This window comes from Silurus meridionalis, chromosome 2, assembly GCF_014805685.1.
Source record: "Silurus meridionalis isolate SWU-2019-XX chromosome 2, ASM1480568v1, whole genome shotgun sequence".
In the NCBI taxonomy this organism is placed as follows: domain Eukaryota; kingdom Metazoa; phylum Chordata; class Actinopteri; order Siluriformes; family Siluridae; genus Silurus; species Silurus meridionalis.
In genome coordinates, this window is record NC_060885.1 from 2,383,501 (window position 1) to 2,400,422 (window position 16,922).

The following is a 16,922-nucleotide window of genomic DNA, read 5'->3' on the forward strand; positions in this document are numbered from 1 at the left end:
GCCACACATATAATATAGTAATATGTAGAAAATTCATGACTGCGTTTCCATGATCTGGTAATGTTTTCTCTAACCCCTCTGTATTTTCACTTTAAATTAAAATATTGATGCAATTATTTTTGATGTGAATGGAAAAATGTGAAATAGAAACTTTAAATTCACTCATTAAACTAAAAGTTAGTGATAATTTAAAGTATAGTTTTAAATAGTACAGCATTTATATTGGATTTTGTGAAATTTCAGCTTGGAAATATTAACTTTTATTTTTATTTCATGTTCAATGATCCATTAGTGTCATCAGTTTATTTTTCCAATTTTTCCATTTTATCACCATCCTTTTAAAGTTATCAGGATTTGTTCCTTTAATATTTTTCTTCATATCAAATATGAGGTTCAGAGGTTGTTGTGTAAATGTTGCATCTCATGGAGGTTTTGACTGCTTACCATCAGTTAATTTTGCTTTCTTCATCTCTTTTCTAAAGATGACCCAATCTGAATTTTTTTTGTGCAGGTGGGTGCATGCATTGTAAATCAGGAAGGGAAGATTGTAGGAATTGGCTACAACAAAATGCCCAATGGCTGTGAGAATGCCGATTTCCCCTGGAAACGTGGAAAGTATGATGACCCCACGACCAAACATCAATACGGTGAGTTAGAGTACTGTAACTTGCATTAAAAAATGTTGTGTTTGATTTTTATGACAATCTTTTATTTGTTTTACAACCTAGCTTTGTCATGGTCTAGCCACTCTTTTCCCTCTGTTTTTGTCCACTTTTACAATAACACAATTTATTTTTTTAGATGTATACATAGTGAACTATAAATCTATAATTTAGTTTATTTTTATTGCACCTGTAATACAAAACTACAAAGCAGAAAATAATTAATTCCTTGGTATTAAGGGTTAAACAGCAAGTTTTACAATATGTCTTCCTGTATTTATTACAATTATTTTTAAAAGAGTGGAATATCCCTGTATTCGCAGATCCCCAGAACTTATAAAATGCTGCTTTATTTAAGAGGCAGGGAGGATTTTGTTGGGGATAGCTTGATGCAATATAAATTACCAGCCCACCCAGTAGACATCAGCCAAGGAACCACTTAATAAAAGCACACACTTTCATTTATACAGTGCAAAGCAAAAAAAATAAATTATTATTATTTAGCTTAAAATGTAAAGTATGTGGATAGACTAATTAAAACAGTTTTAACACAGGCTACACAATATCACAATGAGTAAATGAGTAGTCAACAATAGACAAATAGCTAGATTATCATCAGTATAGATGCACTAGTGCCCTTAAAGTTATTCAAAACGTTTTTTTGACACACCATCTCAATGTAAAAAATTCACGCTTCATTGAGTTATATTACATTTTGAAAGATGAAAGCTATGGCTTGCATAGGCTATTGGCCTGGCCCTTACCCAGCTGGCATTCATGAACAATGCAAAGTAACCAAAGGCCAGCACAAAGAAGTTTTGAAAGACCTCAACTCTGACACTTGGCTTGAACATCGCAACTTGGATGCCAATGTGTCTTTAAGTTTAGGTTCAAAACCCAAGTAGCAAAGGTTTAGCCTTAAGTAATTGAGTCATTGCTTTTAATTGGCATCTCTAAACATTCGAGATCCTTTGAAATGAAGGAAGCAAAATAAAACAATCTCACTGAGGTAGAACAAAAGGACGAGCAGTGCAGTTCTCCATAATACGTGGGGGGCAATGCAAAGGCGAAAGGGCATGTAACTAAATTCAAGCAATCTGAAGGGAGCTTTATTCTTCTCTGCCACAGGAACCAGGTTGTATTTACTGGATAAGTCCAGAGAATGCATCAGAGACTGTTTAACGAAAGGTAGTAGGTCCTTATTGGTCCTATGATTTAACTTGAGGTAATTTACACAAATACTTGGAAAACCATTGTTTTCCGATACAATTACAATGCGGGAAGCATAAGGGTAAGAAACCTACTCTAATAATCTGCAGCTTGAGCAACTGATTTATGCAACCTAATACGTTAATGGCAGTAAGCACCCAAAACCCCCTCAGGACACTAATGAAACACTAATTGAAACAGTATCCAATAGACACAATAATTCCACTATGAAATTCCACAATGGAATTAGATTGAGAGTGGAAGGGAAATCATTCATTAATACACTCCCTACTAAATGGACCAGGGTGCTGAAAAACTACAAATGACTGGCCCATTACAGGTTTGCCCAATTTGAATACTTTAAAGTAAGGTGTAACTTTGTGCCATACAATAAAACCTAACAATGTAACAGTGTGCTGTGTCACAACTCACCACAGCAACATGCAGAACAGAGACACCGGAAATCTGGAATTCACTTGTGTTTTTTTCCCCAAATAAATCCCCAAATAAAACAGGAAAAAGGGTTAATGGAGAGGTGGGAGAAGAACTCTGTCTGGACTCGCGCTGGCTCTGGTGCAGTCTCCTTCAATGTGTTGGGGTCAGGGGGTTCCTGCTGCAGGGCTGAGTAGTCTTCCACTTTGTGAGTTGTTGCAAGGGTCTTTTAGAAATCCTCTCACTGCTGCCATTTTTGCATGGAGTGGGAGAATAAGGAAAAGCCAGCATTAGCTGGTGCCAAAATTTTCTCCGGCTCACTGTCTTTGCATTTTCCATTTATATGTGTCCCGCCGGTTTGAAGACAGTGAGGATCTGCCACTCTCGTGAGTTGCCTCCAGCCTTGTCTTGTCTTGCCCCCCTGCCCTCCTGCCAGGTGCTCTAGGCACTTCGCATAGCCGTTCTGACTCTGCGTTTTCCATGACGCTTTTACCAGAAGTTGCATTCAGCGCCTTTTCATTACCTTGTGTGTGGGTCACAAAGGTATTAAAACTTTGTTATACTTATGCAAGACTTGCAATGTTGCCCCTTTTTGATTGCCTTTCTATAAGGGTTTCACCGAATGTCCAATTATTACAGATAAACGATGTTGAGGTGCAGTGATGGTGATCAGAAGCAAACTGTAGTCCTGAGTCAGTGTAGCAGTCTGTTGATATTAACTACAGTTATCCAAATCCATCCTCAAAGTTCCTGTGTTACTCCGTAATTTCATGGATCCCAAAGGCGTTGATGAGAAACATCAGCTGCACAGAGTGGCCGCTAATCGAAGATAACACTATCCAGAAGCAGGCCTGGATGAAGTGGGCAAATCCGAAAGGGGAAGAGAGGCAGGAAGAGTGGTCACTGGTACCTCAGGAGCATGTTTAACTTAACCGAAAGAAAGAGAGAGAGAGAGAGAGAGAGAGAGAGAGAGAAAGAAGAGGGAGACATTAAGAGAAGGATATAGATTATTAAGTCTCCTTATTGTTGTTATTGGGACTCCAGCGAGACTTGATATGGCAGCAGAACTAAAAGGGAGAACCAGAAGGTTCTCTGGGATAAGAGACCACCCACCACACCACCGTCAACAAAAATGAGTGAACGTGTAAGAGTGAGGAGACAACAGCATACAAATATCCCAGTTCACTTCCTTGTGAGTGGGTCTGGGGCCCGTTTCCATTGCTGATTACACATTAATTGCTTCAACTCTCTATGGAGGGTCATATTTATTAAGCAGGTTGTTTAGCAATACCTTATTTTTAAACATGCCAGTCCATGCACAAAACTTCTAAATTCCATAGAAAATGTACAAACTATTGATCTCTTTATATGCAAATTAAACAATGCATTTAATTGTTTCCAGGTCTCTCAAAACATTTCATACAATACTTTAGTTAAGTGAACACAGTTGTGCAAAAATAGGGAGGAGGCCATCTTTCATCGCTATTATTTCTTCAATCAAAAATATATCCGAATTTGTTTTGATGTTTGTTACAGTGTGCCATGCAGAGCTGAATGCCATCGTGAATAAAACCTCAGTGGATGTGAAGGGATGCACCATTTATGTCACACTGTTTCCCTGTAATCAGTGCGCCAGGATCCTCATCCAATCAGGTGATGGAAAACACACATCTCCCTGCATAAATGAAATTGTAATACACATTATTCTGCACTGTTACATTTTCAATGTTTATAAACTCAGGTATGTAAGCTTTTCTTACAGAAAGTGTAAGGTTTCTAGTTTCATTCTCAAAGATGATCCAGAGAAATGTCTGAATAAGTGTGAAGTAATGCTAATGCTACGTATCACAATTCTTTGCTTTGTCTTTGTGGTATTTGAGGTGTAGGTTTATATGATTTATTTATACATGTCGATTTATATGATTTATATTAAAATTCAAAGGCTGTGTGTGTGTGTATAATTTATCACTATTTCCACTACAGGTGTAAGAAATTTGGTTTATTTGTCAAATAAACGTAAAGACAGACCTGACACAAATGTTTCTAATAAACTGCTGGACACCGCAGGTGTTACATGCAGGTGAGTCTCCTAAAGAGAGTGTGTTTTTACTATGGTGAAGATCATATTTATGTTGTGGAATATCTGCTCAGTGTTTTTAAATCAGATATTTTGTAGACCATTTTAACGGCCATTTGTTCACATGAGGAAGTGATGTCTTTGGTCCTGGACGTTTCCGGGTTAGCTAATGCGCACATTTAAAAAGAATATATATTCTGTTATCTAAAAACATCACATGATTATTAAAAATTGTATATTAATTAGATAATTAGATTGTATTGCACTTTCTTGTTTATTCTTGACCACACACAGGGTTCAGATGTCACAGATGATGCATTGAAACCCTCTCACACACACAACAACAAGAATTACTGCAAAATGGCTACACACTTCACCCAATCTAATCACAAACGTTCCAAAATATAAGAAATAATTTTGTATGCACTAATTAACAATGGAACACAACAATTAATTTTTTAACGTACATGGAGTTCACGCTAGCTTCACTGTTCTTACCACGCACGAGCATTCGTGAGGTTTTGGCTTTGTTCTGCCGATTGGTTTATGACCACTGCTGTCAGGACATCTCAGGAGACCACAACACATGGTTTATTGAACATCAGGAGTTGAAACGCATACATTAGCCACAGCGGATTAAACACTGCATCTCATCTCTCTACATTCTCACAATTCTCACACAGACTCTTCTTTTCCTCGATTTGTAGCATTATCTTGAAGTAGTTACACTTTATTTATAACCTTAAATTTCGCTTCCTACAATTTAATAGAATTAATTTAGCAATGTGATTTATTATCATGGACATACATACTTACCCAGCCCTGCATGTGTAATGCGTACTAATAACCTTCAATAACCTTGACGCTCCAACCTTCACCAAACACAAGATAAACATCATCCACATTGTATGAATAAATTTTATATGACTTTTCCACTTAGGAAGTAACTATAGGCATATAGACTAGGATAAAGCTTTACTGCTTCTCTTGTGTACACATGCTCGGTCTCAACTAGATAATAATACACACCTGGATTCAGGTAGACTTTCAATGTTCTGAGTGAAAAGTTGTCGCTTCAGTGTCTGATTCAAGGGGTCTGTTAATTTATAGATTTTATAAATCTAAACTGTTCTGTTTTAACTAAACTAAAAAATATTTGTTAGTCATTTTGTTGCGACAAAAAAAAACATCACCACCAGAAATGCTTTAGGATCAGATATGCACAGTATCATTACAACACGTTTGTTCTTGTTTACATATCTAAAATGGTCTATAGATCAGGTTTAAAATTAGATGCAATGCAAATAAACCATGATAACAGTTTTATCAGTTTTAGAATTGATTTCTATTTTTATTTATACTGTTTATACTGTGATAAACATTTGAGCGATTTTGATTGCGTTCTGCTTTGTTTTGTGTTTTTAGGCAATTCACTGCACAGGGTGATGTCTGCGCCCTGCTGAAGTCCATCGATCCCAATGCTGAGTGAATAAGACCTGGACTGCAGTCAACTCTATTAAATATACTGAGACATCTTACATTCAGTAATAGGTTAATAGAGTACCTGTATCTTTAATCAAATTAACTTTTAATTGTTATCTTAATCAAACTAATTTCTTAATTTAAACATAATTTAACATTTGATTTAAATATATATATTTTTTGGTGAGGGGAAAATTTTGATTACTATATTAATACATATAGTATACTATATTAATTACAATGGTTTGTCCTGTCTTTCAAATGACTTATGATTAATTAAACAGCATACACAGATATATTTTTCATGTATTGTCTTATTCTGAGGTTTTAACTATACTTAGAAGTTATACAGTTACATGGGGAAAGTTACTCATATTCAGAGTAGGGTGATGCACCTGCTTCAGGGAATCTTCTGTCCTCAGCTAATGGTTCTGAAGTTTATATTCTGATAAGCAAAAAGCATTTCTTTTGCTTTTGCCAAACATCATCACATTCAAATTCTTCATTAAAAATAATAATGAAAAAACAATGTATGAATGGGAAAATGATGAGTGCTGATATAAATCTAATAGGAGTCTAGTATGTTAATATATTACTGCATGGAAGAAAGAGGCTTTTAGTTGTCACATAAGTTACAGCACAGTGGAATACTTTTACTTTTACATTTGCGGCATTTAGCAGACACCCTTATCCAGAGCGACGTACAAAAGTGCTTTGAGTCTCTAGTAGTGAATAAATCTACACTGGTACACAAAATTACAACCTTAATATAAATATAACTCTTTAATTCTATAAAGCAAACTTGGAAAGTGCTAATTTAAGTGTTTCAGGAAGAGGTAGGTCTTCAACTGTTGCTTGAAGATAGTCAGGGACTCTGCTGTAGAGACATCTAGGGGAAGTTCATTCCACCACCTCGGTGCCAGAACAGAGAAGAGCCTTGAAGTGTACTTACCTCTCATTCTGAGAGAAGGTGGTACAAGTGGAGCAGTGCTGGAGGATCTCAGACAGCGTGGTGCAGTGCGAGATGCGATGAGGTCTCTGAGATAAGATGGTGCTGGTCCATTTTTGGCCTTGTAGGCAAGCATCAGTGTTTGGCATCTGATACGTGCAGCTACTGGAAGCCAGTGGAGGAGCAGCAGTGGGGTGGTGTGGGAGAATGTGGGCTGATTGAACACAAGTTGTGCAGCTGCATTTTGAAACATTTGCAGTGAACAAGCACCTGGGCAGCCTGTGTGGGCAGAAATGGTCAAATCGTTTAGATGTTGTAGAAAAACTGTATTAGAGTACTGTAAATAATACTTGTTTTGAATATTCCAGTCTGTTTGGAATTTGGAATCAGAGCACGATCAGCTATGATACAATGCTCCAAGCAGTGAGGTGGTTACATTACAGTTCCAATTCTATTTATTCAGCAGCTCAATAATACCACTTGATGCACAGTCCTGTTATGAAAATGCACTCATGAAATAAAGTTTAAGGTAACCGAGTGCTTATCTCATAATTATAATAAGTTCAGCTAGTTAAAAATTAGATCAGTTTAAGTTCATTCCAAAAGGTGTTCAGTGTGATTAAGGTGGTCAGGGCTCTGTGAACGACTTCCACTCCAAGGTTTTTCCACTCCAACCTTCACATAAACAAACATATCTTCATGGAACTTGTTTTATACCCAGGAGCATCATCATTCTGGAACAGGAAATTGTAATGGTATACATGTTCTTTACAATTCTGTGCTTCTAGGCTTGTAGTAACAGTTTGGAGACAAATTACATATGGGTGTGAAGATAAGGGGTGCATGTAATTTTGACCGTAGTAAGTAGAGCTTTCCTTCTTCTATACTCATCCTAGCGCATACACGTCATGTCCTGTTCATTTACTCCGTTCCTGAGACAATATCTGAGCAACAGCACCACCTGCTGCCTGAAGTAGCTCATTGCACAGTGTCTTAGAATCAGATTCTACTGAGGAAGGAGAGAAAACGCCGTCAGAGGTGACTGTAAAGACAAAGACAAAGACAAAGTTCTATTATAATGATCTAATTTGATAAAAAATCTGTCTGAATCATATTTTATGTATTATTAAGTACCTGTATTTTATTAGAGTTTTTTTTTCTTATGGCATTATTTTATTTTATAGGCAGTTCCTTACTACTATTAAGTGAATGCATAGAGCATTAAATGAGAAGCTGTGGTATGTGTTATATGGTTCTGGTGAGAGTGTGTGGAATGAGGGTTCTGTCAGGGTCTTAGCTCGAACCAGAGTCTCTGCATGAGAGGCAGGAGCTCTAGCAGTCTGCCAGTATGAACCCAGCTGCAGAGACAAATTCGGAAATGACAGAAAATCCATAGTTTTATTATAAAAAGTCCAAAAATATATAACAGATAATATAAATCCCAACAGTGGCTGGCAAAACCTTCTCTGTTGGCCTAAACACTATCAGAAGCACTGACCTACATTTACAACCTAAATTATATTATTTGTTCCATGAAATTGTATAATTTAATTTCCAACAGTTTATTCTCTTCATTTTGTAGTGTTTCTCTCGGCTGCACTGCTTCCAGTACTTGTATGTGGATGTTAGATTTTTTTTGTCCAATCAGGTTTCAGCCTCTATGTGCTGCCATGTCAATCTAATCTGCCCAGAGCCTTCAGAATCAGTCCTGCTGGTTTTTATCTTAGACTCTATAAGAAATTAGTCTTTTTCTTTAACCAATTAGATTTCAAATTTGCCTCACAGAGTAATCAGCATTTTTCCATCCAGTGATTGGTTGGTCAGAGTGAAACTGTTACAGCCAAGTGAAACACATGTGTAGCTCTGAAAACTCATTAATACATCTGAGTTAGACCTTTTTATGCCTACAGAGAAAGAGAAATTGATTTGAGTCTGCAATTATGAGTCTGCATCTCTGGTGAGTGGGTTGTATTTTATTTACATTTCAATGTTTTTGTCATGTTATTAGACAAATATTGATTCTGAACTGCTCCAGATGTTGTAGGTGCACAGTTGTGGTTGTAGTGTAGAGGTTTGGAGTCTTAACTGGGTTTCTTGCTTTAGTAAAATGGTTTTCACCTCCATATGTGAAATGTCTTTAATGCCACGTGTTGTTATATTGCGTTTTTGTATTGTATTTATGCTTTCTATAATTGGGACGTGATAGTGGTGGTATAAAGAGGTGGATTAAGTCGGGTACGTCCACACTGAAGGCCCAGGTACCAAATACACAGCCCGCAACTGAATCCCAATAACACAAGTATCCAAAAGCCAACAAAAAACAAAGCTGGCCAACTCAAGAAAAGGCATGAGACTCAAATACAAATTAAGGAAACAGATCACACAACATAACATCAATAAACTAACAAGGCACAAAAAGGGGAACTTACAGACAACAGGCTAACAAAACTCAGGTGGAAACAGTAGACGCTAACCATGAACCCTGGAACATTTTGGCGACATCTAGTGGAAAAAAGGAAACATAAAGAAAGTAAAAAAAAAAAATCTGAAACCCCCAGATCCTTACACTCTCAGGAACCATTCTGAACTTCGAGGTCTGACCTTTTTATTCAGATCTGCTTCTTTTTCTTTGTTAATTCCACTTGAATCAGTCTGTTTTTTTCTCTGACGAGTGTGTTAGTAAAGTGAGGTAGTGATGTAGGTGAGATGGTGAGGAGGTCTGGGGTGCAGTCAATGTTCACGTTCATCCTGAAGGTGTTCAATAGATAAAATTGTGCACCTCCAACAAACTGTTCATCTCAGCTCATATTCGCCTTTTGATTTTAAACCCAGACATCTCCATGGGGAAGTGGGAGCTCAGTTGTTAAAGCTCTGGGTTACTGATTAGAAGGTCAGGGGTTCAAAACCAGGTATTGCCAAGCTACCACATTTGGGGCCCTTGAGCAAGGCCCTCATTCCTCTGTGCCCCAGGGGTGCTGTATCATGGCTGACCCTGTGCTCTGACCCTGACTTTCTGACATCACTGGTATATGAATTTCTCTGTTCTGTAACAAGTAAAAGCATCTTTCCTTTGAAAATGAAGAATTTTTATTTTTATACTTTATTATACCTTTATATTTTTAAATTCTATTTATATTTACATGTACATTCTTCAGTATTAGACATCGTAAAAAGCATTATAAACGTGTATGTAACAAACAGAATTTGATTTGATTTGATTTTTTTATCTGTTAGTTTCAGAGTTTAATACTCATCCTGACTATGGGCAGATTTGTGTGGTTTTTATGTTATTTTGAGATTATGACGAATCAAATATAAGATTATTGAAGCTTTACATGTTTGTATTTAGTTAGCAGATCATTACCAAAACAACAGGAATGAATTTCAAGCCTGAATAAGTAAAATTATCTGGAAGTAGGTTTAATAATCTTATATTTAAATGTAATAAGAGTTTGTGATAAACACATTTATGCAATTTGTCTTTTTATTAGTTTTCTTTTTTTTTTTTTTTTTTAGGTTAAAGAGATTAAACTTCTAAAAGTTGCTATTAGAGTTAAAGTGAAGTCTTGATCATAAATCTGAAGCGTAGGTTACATAACCATGAGGCCTTGGGGTTTAATTTGAGTTTTACACTTTTAGGCAATTCTTCTGACACTTATATATGGCGAAACGTGTCGCTGCTGTTCATCTCATTCGCATGTCATCGTGATCCGTTTAACAACCGGTGGGACCGAAGCATATCAATGTTTCAACAGCCTGCTTTTTTTAATTACTTCTTATTTAATATTTCATATTTGAATGACATGAACGTGTTGAAATATATATCCACAGGGTGGCACTTTTCTTCCCCTTCATGCGTCCCTTTTTTTCTTTGCTGTAATGAGATTCTGAGCTTAAAGCTCTCCGGGTGAGAAAACCCATCGACTGCACCTTTATGTACTCGCTGTATAAAGTCTGACAGTAAATAAAATCTTGAGACTTTCATTACTGGTGGATCAAACATGGATGGACAAAAGAAAACGGTTCGATAAAAAAAAGGAGAAAATCCTTGAAGGCGTCTTCCTGCTGGCTGTGAGAGCTCAGAGGTTAATTCCTTCTCTTCTACTTCTTGAAGCTTTTGTCTTCTGGCTGTAAAAAAAAATATTTGCTGCATGACAGCGTTTTTATTATTATCTCTGCTGTCTGTCTCTGGTTAATCAGTTTGACTCCAAAAAGCTGAGGAAGTTTTTTAATTTATGTGCTGAATGGATCACACGTCTCACTGAAGACCTTTTTGGCCTCGAAAGGAAGAAAGATATCTTCCTGTTTGGTGCAGGAGGTTTTGTAGATAAAAATTTAAATGTGCTCTGTGTGTGTGTGTGTGTGTGTGTGTGTGTGTGTGTGTGTGTGTGTGTGTGTGTGTGTGTGTTTGTAGCATCACGACTGAGTAGTAGAAGCTGTTCAGCAGGGTTTCTCGGCTCATTTAGATCAGAAAAACACGAGAAAACTTTTCTTAACACAAACCCTAAATGACCAAGTGTGTCTACAGCACAGCTTTGTTTTATTTAGCCACGCCCACAAAATCCATCAAAGGCAAATCTCACAGAAAGATAAAATAAAGAAATAATGATGAAAAGCTCCAAATTTGCCATCTTTCTATAAAATCTGGATTTTCTTCTCTTTTTTAAGGTGCCATTATTTTTGCACTAATTAAACAGCTTCTCTAATTATCCCTTAATCAAATTATATTTGATTTGTTATGCAAAAATGTTTATATTAACTGACCTTCATAAATAAACTTGGTGTGTGATTGAAATGAACTCTATTATATTGTTTTCTATTCTATTCAATTCTACTCTACTCCACTCCCTTCTACATGATCCTACTCTGTTTATATTACTGTGTTCCCTACAAGCTTATTCTATTCTATTCTATTCTATTCTATTCTATTCTATTTTACTTAATTACATATATTTTACTCTTTTCTCCTCTCCTCTCCTCTACTCTACTATATTCTACTGTTACCTACAATCTTATTCTATTCTATTCTATTCTATTCTATTCTATTCTATTCTATTCTATTCTATTTTATTCTATTCTATTCTATTCTATTCTATTCTATTTTATTCTATTCTACTTAATTACATATGCTATTTTACTTTGCCCTACTCTACTCTCTACTCTACCCTACTCTACACTACTCTACTCTACTTTACTTTACTGTACTCTAATTTACTTCACTCTATTCTACTCTACTCTACTCTACCCTACTCTACTCTAATTTACTTCACTCTACTCTACTATATTCTACTGTTACCTACAATCTTATTCTATTCTATTTTATTCTATTCTATTCATTCTATTCTATTCTATTCAATTCTACTCTACTCTCACTCTACTCTACCCTACTCTAATTTACTTTACTCTACTCAATTTACTTCACTCTACTCTACTCTACTCTACCCTACTCTACTCTAATTTACTTCACTCTACTCTACTCTACCCTACTCTAATTTACTTTACTCTACTCTAATTTACTTCACTCTACTCTACTCTACTCTACCCTACTCTACTTTACTTCACTCTACTCTACTTTACTCTACTTTACTTCACTCTACTCTACCCTACTCTACTCACTCTAATTTGCTTCACTCTACTCTGCTTTACCCTACTCTACTCTACTCTACTCTAATTTACTTTAATCTACTCTACTCTACCCTACTCTACTTTACTTCACTCTACTCTACTCTACTCTAATTTGCTTCACTCTACTCTACTCTACTCTACTCTACTCTACTCTCTCTAATTTACTTCACTCTACTCTACTCTGCCCTACTCTACTCTAATTTACTTCACTCTACTCTACTTTACTTCACTCTAATCTACTCTACTCTACTCTAATTATTTCACTCTACTCTACCTACTCTACTCTACCCTACTCTACTTACTTCACTCTACTCTAATTTACTTCACTCTACTCTACTCACTCTACTCTACTCTACCCTACTTTACTCTACCCTACTCTACTCTACCCTTCTCTACTCTAATTTGCTTCACTCTACTCTACCTACTCTACTCTACCCCACTCTAATTTACTCTACTCTACTCTACTCACTCCACCCTACTCTACTCACTCTACTCTCTAATTTACTTCACTCTACTCTACTCTACTCTACTCTACTCTACTCTCTCTACCCTACTCTACTCTACTTTACTTCACTCACTCTACTCCACTCTACTCTAATTTACTTCACTCTACTCTACTCTACTCTACTCTACTCTACCCTATTCTTCTCTACTCTAATTTACTCTACTCTACTCCACCCCACCCCACTCTCACTCTACTCTACTCTCTAATTTACTTCACTCTACCCCACTCTACCTCACTCTACTCTCTCTAATTTACTTCACTCACTCTACCCACCTACTCTACTCTAATTTGCTTCACTCTACTCTACTTTACTTCACTCTACTCTACTCTCTACTCTACTCACTCACTCTACTTTACTTCACTCTCTCTACTCTACTCTGCTCTACTCTACTCTCTCTACTCTACTTTACTTCACTCTACCCTACTCTACTCTAATTTACTCCACTCACTCTACTCTACTCTTATTTACTTCACTCTAATCTACTCTACCCTACTCTACTCTACTCTCTCTACTCTAATTTACTCACTCACTCTAATTTACTTTACTCTACTCAATTTACTTCACTCTACTCTACCCTACTCTACTCTACTCTAATTTACTTCACTCTACTCTGCCCTACTCTACTCTACTTCACTCTACTTTACTCTACTCTAATTTACTTCACTCTCTCTACTCTACCCCACTCCACTCACTCTACTCACTTTACTTCACTCTACCCCACTCTACCCCACTCTACTCTAATTTACTTCACTCTAATCTACTCTACCCTACTCTACCCTACTCTCCTCTACTCTACTTCACTCTACTCTACCCTACTTTACTCTACTTTACTTCACTCTACCCTTCTCTACTCTACTCTACTCTAATTTACTTCACTCTACTCTACTCTAGTCTACTCTACTCTACTATAATTTACTTCAATCTACTCTACCCTACTCTAATTTACTTCACTCACTCTACTCCACCCTACTCTTCTCTACTTTACTTCACTCTACTCTACCCTACTCTACTCACTCTACTCCACTCTACTCTACTCTCACTCTACTCCACCCTACTCTACTTTACTTCACTCTACTCTACTCACCCTACTCTACTCTCTACTCTACTCACTCTATTCTACTCTACTCTAATTTACTTCACTCTACTCTACTCTACCCTACTCTACTCTAATTTACTTCACTCTACTCTACTTTACTTCACTCTAATCTACTCTACTTTACTCTACTCTAATTTACTTCACTCTACTCTACCCTACTCTACTCTACTCTACTCTACTCTCTCTACTCTACTTTATTTCACTCTACTCTACCCCACTCTACTCTAATTTACTTCACTCTACTCTACTCTACTCTTATTTACTTCACTCTAATCTACTCTACCCTACTCTACCCTTCTCTACTCTACTCTAATTTACTTCACTCACTCACTCTACTTTACTTCACTCTACTCTACTCTACTCTACTCTACTCTAATTTACTTCACTCTACTCTACCCTATTCTACTCTACTCTACTCTACTCTAATTTGCTTCACTCTACTCCACTCTACTCTACTCTACCCTACTCTACTCTACTCTACTTTATTTCACTCTACTCTACCTACTCTACTCTAATTTACTCACTCTACTCTAATCTACTCTACCCTACTCTCCTCTACTCTACTCTACTCTAATTTACTTCACTCTACTCTACTCTATTCTACTCTACTCTTATTTACTTCACTCTACCCTTCTCTACTCTACTCTACTCTAATTTACTTCACTCTACTCTACTCTAGTCTACTCTACTCTACTATAATTTACTTCAATCTACTCTACCCTACTCTAATTTACTTCACTCACTCTACTCCACCCTACTCTTCTCTACTTTACTTCACTCTACTCACCCTACTCTACTTTACTCACCCCACTCTACTCTACTCTACTTTACTCACTCTACTCTAATTTGCTTCACTCTACTCTACTCTACCTAATTTACTTCACTCTACTCTACTCTACCCTACTCTACTCTACTCTAATTTACTTCACTCTACTCTACTCCACCCCACTCCACTCCACTCCACTCTAATTTACTTCACTCTACTCACTCTACTCTACTCCACTCTACTCTAATTTGCTTCACTCTACTCTACTCTACTCACTCTACTCTACCCTACTCTACTCCACTCCACTCTAATTTACTTCACTCTACTCTACTCACTCTAATTTACTCTAATTTACTTCACTCTACTCTACTCTCACTCTACTCTACTCACTCTACCCTACTCTACTCTACCCTACCCTACTCTACTCTACTTTACTCTACTCTACTCTACCTACTCTACTCTACTCTACTCTACTCTACTCACTCCACTCTACTCTACTCTAATTTACTTCACTCTACCCTACTCTACCCTACTCTACTTTAATTTACTTCACTCTACTCTACTCTACTCTACTCTACTCTACTCTACTCTACTCTACTTTAACTCTACTTTAACTCTGTTACCCACAAACCTATTCTATTCTTCTTCTTCTTCTTCTTTTGGCTGCTCCCATTAGGGGTCGCCACAGTGGATTATCCGTCTCCATACCACCCTGTCCTCTACATCTGCCTCTTTCACACCAACTACCTGCATGTCTTCCCTCACCACATCCATAAATCTCCTCCTTGGCCTTCCTCTTTTCCTCCTACCTGGTGGCTCCATCCTCAGCATTCTTCTGCCAATATAATTCATGTCCCTCCTCTGCACATGTCCAAACCAATTCAATCTCGCCTCCCTCACCTTGTCACCGAAACATCCTACATGCGCTGTCCCTCTAATAAACTCATTTCTAATCTTGTCCATCCTCGACACTCCCAACGAAAACCTCAACATCTTCAGCTCTGCCACCTCCAGCTCTGCCTCCTGCCTTTTACTCAATGCCACTGTCTCTAGTCCATACAACATCGCAGCTCTCACGACAGACCTATAAAATTTCCCTTTCATTCTTGCAGATACCCTACTATCACCACCCACTCCACCCTGCCTGCACTCTTTTCTTTACTTCTCTAACACACTCTCCATTACTTTACACTGTTGACACCAGGTACCTGAACTCCTCCACCTTCTCCAGCTCTTCTCCCTGCAACCGCACCACTCCACTGCCCTCCCTCTCATTCATACACATGTACTCTGTCTTACTCCTACTGACTTTCATTCCCCTTCTCTCCAGCACATATCTCCACCTCTCCAGGCTCTTCTTAACCTGCTCCCTACTCTCACCACAAATCACCATATCATCTGCAAACATCATTGTCCAGGGAGACTCCTGTCTGACCTCGTCCGTCAACCTGTCCATCACCTCTGCAAACAGGAAAGGGCTCAGGGCCGTTCCTTGATGCAGACCAACCTTCACCCTGAACCAGTCTGTCGTACCTACTGCACACTTCACTGCTGTCACACTAACCTCGTACATGTCCTGCACCACCCTCACATACTTCTCTGACACACCTGATTTCCTCATACAATACCACAACTCCTCTCTTGGCACTCTGTTGTACGCTTTCTCTAAATCCACAAATACACAATGCAACTCCTTCTGTCCTTCTCTATACTTCTCCATCAACATCCTCAAAGCAAATAAGGCATCTGTGGTGCTCTTCCTTGGCATGAAACCATACTGTTGCTCACAGATGGTCACCTCTTCTCTCAGCCTGACTTCCACTACTCTTTCCCATAACTTCATGGTGTGACTGATCAACTTAATTCCCCTGTAGTTACTGCAGGTCTGCACATCTCCCTTATGCTTAAAGATCGGTACCAGCACACTTCTTCTCCATTTCTCAGGCATCTTCTCACCTTCCAAAATACTGTTAAACAATCTGGTTAAAAACTCCACTGCCATCTCTCCTAAACATCTCCACGCTTCTACCGGTATGTCATCTGGTCCAACCGACTTTCCACTCTTCATCCTCTTAATCGCTGCTCTCACTTTCTCCTTACTAATCCTATCTGCATCCT

At 37.7% G+C, this 16,922-nt stretch overlaps 1 protein-coding gene across 3 annotated transcripts in view; it reads left to right on the plus strand.

Annotated features, from left to right (window-relative positions):
- The window catches only part of LOC124401110 (deoxycytidylate deaminase-like), a 45,944-nt gene extending 39,788 nt beyond the window's left edge, over positions 1–6,156 (plus strand). For all 3 annotated transcript variants that reach the window (XM_046873094.1, XM_046873111.1, XM_046873102.1), the window contains exons 5-8: positions 512–647; positions 3,840–3,956; positions 4,287–4,383; positions 5,806–6,156. In XM_046873094.1, the coding sequence (XP_046729050.1) occupies positions 512–647; positions 3,840–3,956; positions 4,287–4,383; positions 5,806–5,869 (414 nt within the window). In that variant the 3' untranslated portion in view covers positions 5,870–6,156. The remainder of the gene's footprint in view (positions 1–511; positions 648–3,839; positions 3,957–4,286; positions 4,384–5,805) is intronic.
- The last annotated feature ends 10,766 nt before the right edge of the window (positions 6,157–16,922 follow it).